Source organism: Notothenia coriiceps, unplaced genomic scaffold, assembly GCF_000735185.1.
Source record: "Notothenia coriiceps isolate Sejong01 unplaced genomic scaffold, NC01 NC01_scaffold00032391, whole genome shotgun sequence".
NCBI classification, from domain to species: domain Eukaryota; kingdom Metazoa; phylum Chordata; class Actinopteri; order Perciformes; family Nototheniidae; genus Notothenia; species Notothenia coriiceps.
Genome location: NW_011365092.1, coordinates 375,763 through 383,540, shown reverse-complemented (window position 1 = coordinate 383,540; position 7,778 = coordinate 375,763). Strand labels below are relative to the sequence as shown.

Below are 7,778 nucleotides of genomic sequence, written 5' to 3'. Positions count from 1 at the left end.
TTTTTTGGGAGGGTCTAGTTATACATTGGTCTGTCGTTGGAAATCGGTAGCTACAAAATGTCAGATTTTAATTAATTTCTTGATTGTTGGGGGCTTCAGTTTTGGATGGAATGGTTACGACATGGACACAGACCACAAAACCAACGAAAGAATTGGGGCTGTTTCACATGACGAGTTGAGTGCGTTTGAAAAAGTCGACAACGAAAAGAGTACATTGGCGTCAACCTACCGTGGGCTGTCAAATATCTCAAAAGCGTTCTTAAAAACCCAGGAGAAAATGGTGGATTTCGGAACACATGAAACGGCCACTGGAGGAAAGCTCTTCCTATAACGTAGTCCTACCCGTGAACACCACAGCACCACCTGCAAAAAAGTCTGGCATGGAGTTCATGGAGAGCTGTTTCAAGAATTGCACTTTTAATGGCAGCATGAACATCCACCTTCATTCTGAACCCAAAATGTTTCAGCACCATGGACAGCCTGATTTGATTTGTTCCGCTAATCCCACACAGTGATTACTCAGATATTTAAATAGCCTAATTCAAGAATTGTTTTCAATAAATTGTTTTCAATAAATTGGTTAATAATATATTATTTACTATAATTATATCAATAACTGTAAGCGGGGTAGCAGGAGTGTTTGATCAGCTATCGTTACCATGGGAACTACTTTCTAGGAACTACTTTCTGACGGAGATTAACTCAAGCAGAAAGCGTAGGTTTGGGAGCAAATTAGCCCACATTATGAAATTATTTTTGCGATATTGTTGATTACAATGATAGTTTGTGTAATAGAATCGCAATCATACACTTGAGGCTCCAGTACGGACCGAGGCGCTTACTGTCGTACCAATAATGACGTTCAAGAACAGCCTCTCGTGTATGATTGCTTAAATATAGAATATGTCTCCAAAAGTGAAGAAGAATAAACAGTGTTTGTGTTAAACTGATTAACTGACTAGATATTCAAATGTCTCTCTGCCCTCCAGATAGCAGCTCCTTGGCCTCTCAGACGTCCAGGGAGAGCTGTGATAGACAAGTGTTCCAGAAACCCCCGTCAGGCTGCGAGAGGGTAACGTACCCCGCAGGACAGAAGCTCTCAGCAGGTCTCCACCACACTCCCTTCATCTTCCCGGAAGGCTTGTCCTCCATAGAGACCCTGCTCACGAACATCCAGGTGAGGCTCTGCCGGGGCTTTATTGTTATTATACCCTGAGATGAATAGGAAGGGAGGTGAGCCACTCTTTGGGATTTCCTGAAATGGTAAATATCAGAGGAGGCAGACATTTAGGATGTGCAGTAATTGGCATGGGCGTGTGCTGACCTGCTTCTCAGATTGTACATGTCTTTGTTATCGCGGAGTCAAAATGAAAGCTGGCTGGGTTTTCACAGGAAGAAAAAAAAAACATGTTTTCAACCTCATCTGACCCTGATCGCATGTAGTTAAAAGATCAGTGTTGACTTTCATGAGGCTGGAATCTGATTTCTTTATTTCTTTATTTTTTCTGCTCCTGCTTGAGTAAATCCAGGGATTACACACCTGAGTGAAACATTGCCCAAGGAAAGAAAATCTTTGTGATCTCTTTATTCTTACAGTGAGATTATTTAAATGCTTATTTCAAAAAAGCACTCTGCCTTTGTTTAAGTTATATAAATACAGAAATATTTGCTTAGGATTAAAAGGTTTCTCTGTGAAGTGTTTGAAGCCTCTCCTGGCTTCTGTTCAGTGTATAACCTGTTGATGTGTGTCTCCAAGCAGGGTCTGCTGAGGGTTGCCATAGAGAACGCCCGGGCGCAGGAGAAACAGGACCAGATGGAGCGGACGGAGCTGAAGATGGAGCTCGTCAGAGAGAGGGAGCTCAGAGAGACCTTGGAGAGACAGCTCAGCATGGAACAGAAAAACAGAGGTAGGCTGCTCCACATCCAGCACATACTATAGAGGGGGAAATGCTAAGGTAGACCCTGAAGACACAGCAGAGAAAACCCTCAGCTGTCAGGGCTTAATTAAGATTTTCAACTGGAAACGATTCGAGTTCAAGCCCCTTTATAGAGCTACTTCAAAACATTGTTAAATTACCTTCATGTTTTTTTTTTTAACACTAGCAACAAAGTGAACATTTGTATATCTAAACAGAAAACTCTGCAGTCACACCTGTCAGACATCCTCTGTGAAAACACCTCATTTGATTTAATGTAGAGTAAACTGTAATTTCAGTATAAGTAATCTGAGCCAGGAACACGTTGGCCTTACAGAATATTACTTTAATATAAAAATCAACCAAACAATACCTTTAAAGAGTCAGGAAAGTCAGGAAGCAGAAATATAATAAACACAGTATCTGACATATTTACTTGACATCCTTTGTCATCTGTCCTTCTTTTATATCTTCTTCTTTTTCTCTTATTTTCAGTTCTGATCCAGAAGCGCCTGAAGAAGGAGAAGAGGAGTAAGAGGAGGCTACAGGAGGCCTTGGAGGAGGAGGTCAAGCTGCGGGATCAGGCAGAGCACACCCTGCTGCACACCGCCGCCACACACACAGGTACAAACTGGTTTTGGAAAAATATCAAGACTTTGTTTTCGTTAGCTTTAAATGATCAAATCCCATTTTCATATTAAATGTGTCCATGCCTTCAGTGCAACATAGCCTTGACTGTTCATTTGCCTCTAATTAAGTGTCTTTATTAATTAATGACCAAACAACAGGCCATCAATCATCAGCAGCCCCTCCCCACACAGAATCTGTGACCCAGGACGTGGATGGGAGCAATCACGATGACAGCAGGCTGGACACCAAGCCCACAGTACAAGGTACGGATTCACAAAACAAAAACGGCTTCCTTCTGTGTGTGAAGCGACTGTATTCTGATCAGTAAAAAGGTTAGAGTTGTGCAATTATTAGACAGAAAATACAGCTGTCACGGCTGAAATCAGAATCAGGATACCTTTATTCGTCCCACAGAGGGGAAATGTACATTTGTTACAGCAGAAAAAAGCCAAAGACAGCTTAATGTTAACTAAGAAGCATACATAAAAAAAATATTAAACTAAAAAGTCACCTATTGTCAACAGTTTGAGATTTCTTAATCTATCATTCTGAAATTGGCTGTGCGATCTTTGAAGTGTGTCTACTTCTTTAAAAAACTATGATTTAATTTGTTTAAAACCAAAGATGTCTTAATTAACATTTAAAGGCACTGCACCAAGTTTTTTGTGAATAATTTCCTTAGTGGTACATTGACTGAATAACCATTTCAGGGCAAGACTTGTAAAATAATTTCCATATACCTGCTGCTGGGGATTTATTTATCAACACATTTCATTATTACTCACAGCATTTATTGCTTAACTGACCAGTCAACCGGGAGGGTTTTTTAGAAAGGTTTCACAGGGAGTCCGCTCCTGAGAAGTTGAACAAAATTAAATGAAGCATGAGGCAGTTCACTGGGGCTACCATTTTGATGAAGATGGGCGTTTAATATATTTATTTAACGGACATTATTGTCTTCACAGGGATAGATTAATGAGAAATCCCACATGCAACGTCTTAAATGAACAGAAAAAGAAATGGCCGTGATCTCTCGCCCGGCCTCATCAGAGGAGAGCAGCCCACCTCTGCTCCGCGCCGTGCCAGGACCCCCGCACCAGACAGCGTGCTTGTTCAAAGCCAATTTTTAATTGAATGTCAGTGAAGCAAGAAGAGAACTGGCCACTAATTAACGCCTGTCTTAATTGTCCTCGTGACGAGTTTGTTTGGACATCATTTGCATAATTAACACCCAGTAATAAATCATTTAAAGGGGAATTGTCTGTCAGACAGCAGGGCAGGATGTGCTTCCTTTGTGCCAGGAAGTTTTATCGCCAAAAACAGGGATCAGGGGCCGAAAAACTGAGCTTTTCTTAATAACGATCTTTTATTAATGATCTTCGGTCAAGGTTGCAGCAGACCTGTTTTAATATTTATATGAATGAATTAGTAACGTACAGCATATGTCCTCCTACTGTTTCAGTCACTGTGGTCTGTCCTGAAGAATCCGTCTTATTTCATAATAACATAGAATTGTGATTTTGTTTTTATTAGACTGGATTTCTTTCTGGATTTCAGAGGGCAGAGGTTTCCTGCAGACCAGCGGGATGTACTGAAGAGGAGGACGGACGGATGAATGGACAGATGAATGGAAGAATAGAGCGATGAAGATTCCTCATTTAAGAGAAATACAAAGGACAGGCATGCTCAGTCGCGTATCGTCGTGGCATCTGAGAGACACATCTGGCCTCCTCACGGGGACTCCCCTACATTTCAAAGGGTGACATTTGAACTTTTCTATTGTTCACTTGTTTAATTTATTGCATCTGCAAATCTCCGCCGTACTGGGAACAGTACTTTATTCTGATGATGTGTTTGACTGTGTTTCTTTCAATCAAGGTTTTTAGATCCTAGATGAAAATGACCATTGTTGTTTTTTTTGTCAGTGCTGTTTATCTGGACACAAGTGATGAATATAACTTGCAACAGAGTTGTGTACATATATATAGTCATCCTTTTTGTTATTATTATTACTATTATTATTATTATTACCACAAAAACATAAAGGCATGTTGTACAGTCAGTAAATGACTTGTATTGTGTATGTTATGCAGTAGTGCTGTTTGACAATACAAACAATACAAATCCTTTTTATTAAAATTGTGTCAGTGCTTCTTTCTTCAATTACATTTGTATTCTCTGAATGAATGGTCGCTTATTTAAACTTTTATAAGGGACTTTTAGTTGCTTTTCCTCTGAAATAGATGGCACCTGTCTTAAATGTGGATTTATAATGTCATTGTTTTGTTGTTGTGACAGACACTTCTGCATTCTGTGTCACAGCAACCCCTTGCGATTTGATTTGCATGTGTGGAGGAGGGGCAGGTCTATGTGAATGCATGTCTACACATATATGAGGGTTTAGAGAGTGATGTGACATTGATTCTTGCACCATCTCCAAAAACATACACGTAAGTATCGACAGACAGACAGGAAGGTGGTGAGCAGGGTCACATGTGAGCTGTCCTTTAGTGAAACATGATGACCATGCACTCCCTCTGTGGCTGCACTCATTTTATATCATGTTTCTTTCTCAGGAGAGAAACAGGCTTAGGGACTTCTCAAGCTAAACTTTGATCTGTTAACATTTAAGAAATAGTTTGGTACATTTATATAGAGATAACACAAGAAATAAATCAAGAATTGTGAAAGAAAGAACAGAAAGTGGTGGCTATTTTATAATCTTTGCTGGCTACATTTCATAATTGTAATAGATGGAACTGTACCTAATTGCAAACTATTGATTTTTCTTGTTTTGAAATACAGCCCTAAAAATGTCTAGTGATATAAATCAATTATATCCAAACTTGTCATTTAGAATTGGTAAAAAAGTATTTCTGCATACACATTAGAGAGCTATTTGACAAAGTAAATCTGAGCTGTTTTATGTCAATAAAAGCAAAGAGGCTGAAGTGGTAAAAAAAACTAAACCAAGAGTTCCTCGACCGATGGGCTAATGAATGAACATTTAATAAAAAATATAAAGGGCCAACGATCACAAACGCTGTTGATTGTTTTAAGATATTTGTAGCACTTAATCTACTTTAAGACACACGGTAGATGCTAAGAATGTGCAGGTTTCTGAGTCACAAGTAATAAATCTCACATTGTTCTGAAGTCCTTTGTTGTGCCCAAAGAATCCTTGAAGAACGCCACATTTTTCTCATTTGCAACCTTGTATAAATGTTCAGTGCCATTTCCTGGACACAGGCAGATAAGCTATCACAGCAGGGCTAAAACAATACCTCGGTTACAAGCTATTCTTCCTGAATACAGAGTGGCTGACAAGTGAAAAGCAATAATTCACATACATGAATGTGTGAATGAGTCATCAGCTTTTTAGATGACCACCTCAGAGGCTGTCTTAAAAAGGTTTGCAACTTCATTCAACACCGCTCTACTCTTCCACACTCTCACACACACAAACAAACAATCACACACACACACACACCCTTCACATCTCACAGAGTAGCATTGTCCTGCCGAGAGATGTGTAATGGAAAAGATAAATGGAGGATAAAGCTAAGGTGACAGGACGGAGCATGCATGTGTGTATTTGCATCTCGTGTGTGTGTGTGTGTGTGTGTGTGTGTGTGTGTGTGTGTGTGTGTGTGTGTGTGTGTGTGTGTGTGTGTCTGTGTGTGAGCCACGGGAGTGTAGTTGGATGCCCTCCGCTGAGCTCGCCAGCACCTGCTAATTACCTTTCTCTACAGAGCAATGCTTTTAGCAAGAAAGAGGGAGAAAGTGGAGGAGGAGGGGGGGTTGCTTCTCATCTGTGAAACACCTTGAATGTGACAGTTGCCAAGACGTGCGGCCGAGGCGGAGTAGGGGAGGTGGGTGGATTTGGAGCAGAAGATGCTGTGGTCAGCTAAGTGGAGAAAACACTGTCATTTGTCACAGACAGAGAAAAGTGCCAGATTTCACATCGCACGTTCACACTTGTCTCTGCTCCAGTAAGCGCCGGACTCCCAGGACGTCTCCGTCCTCAGTGGCTCGGATGACAGTAAACGCAGAAAGTGAGCAACTGCCTGATGTTGGGGGGGATAAAAATGCAGAAAATGGCTAATCTTCATCTCCCCTACTGTCACGAAACGGGAACACGCAGTTCTCAGGTTTACAAACAGATGGTCATCCATAATGCAGCTTCTTAGCTGTTTTTATGGGAGAAGTCAAGCTGTGATGCATTATCAATAGGCAGAGTGCCATCTAATAAAGGGTAACCACATTTTCAAAAAACAGGACTTCTGTGTAGACATTAATTAGTGTAAACACCGATTTGCTGTTGGGCCTAATATCTTTACAAGGAGACATTAATTAAATGTATTAGTAAGCTATAAATTATAGACATTTCCATTCAGCCTTATATGCTCGCTAGAATCATCTTCCCTTTGCTCGTTTGAAACAATCATGATAAAATAATGTGTATGTCGGGGGTGATGGTGTAAACTGCATTAGTGAGTGGCACAGAAATAGACAGTTCATCAACTTAATTTACATTTTAAAACAATACTCTCAATGCCTTCACAGGAAGGACTAAAGAGAGAGAAAGATATCGTATGACGTTTGCACAACGTATGGCTTTGCTTTATTGGCCAGATCACCATTGTAAAAGAGATGTTATCTAAATTGGTGTATCCGGTGAATACAAATTAAAATGAAAGTTGAATGCACGGATTGGAAGTTGCTTTGCATAACAAAAACATGTAAGATGTAATTTAAGGTATAGAAAATATATAATAAGAAGGGTGTAAAAAAAAATACAAAATATTAAATTATGAGAAAAAGACAAAAAAATGAAGTATGAGACTTTCGTTTCTGGGACCTACATCTTTAGAAATAGGTCATGAATATACTTTAAGTACTGTTTTGTTTTTTTGAAACAGCTAGGTGTCCTAATCTTTTAGGTATTATAAGACGTAACTCAAACAGTTACACATTTCTTGGAGTCTATTTTCAGTTGCAGATGTTGTGCTCTTCTGAATCTTTTAAACATTAAAATGGTGTATGTGGGATTGATTTAAGCAATCATTCTATTACACAAACTATCATTGTAATCAACAATATCGTAAAATAATTTCATAATGTGGGCTAATTTGCTCCCAAACCTACGCTTTCTGCTTGAGTTAATCTCCGTCAGAAAGTAGTTCCTATAAAGTAGTTCCCATGGTAACGATAGCCGATCAAACACTCCCG

The 7,778-nt window shown here is 39.7% G+C and overlaps 1 protein-coding gene across 3 annotated transcripts in view; it reads left to right on the top strand.

Annotated features, from left to right (window-relative positions):
- Positions 1-4,638, top strand: part of dachc (dachshund c) — a 22,300-nt gene extending 17,662 nt beyond the window's left edge. The window contains exons 7-11 of one of the 3 annotated variants that reach the window (XM_010788966.1): positions 990-1,177; positions 1,760-1,907; positions 2,412-2,540; positions 2,705-2,809; positions 4,080-4,638. In XM_010788966.1, the coding sequence (XP_010787268.1) occupies positions 990-1,177; positions 1,760-1,907; positions 2,412-2,540; positions 2,705-2,809; positions 4,080-4,141 (632 nt within the window). In that variant the 3' untranslated portion in view covers positions 4,142-4,638. Of the gene's footprint in view, positions 1-989; positions 1,178-1,756; positions 1,908-2,411; positions 2,541-2,704; positions 2,810-4,079 lie in introns of all 3 variants that reach the window. The other 2 variants (XM_010788967.1, XM_010788965.1) reach the window with 2 other exon arrangements.
- The last annotated feature ends 3,140 nt before the right edge of the window (positions 4,639-7,778 follow it).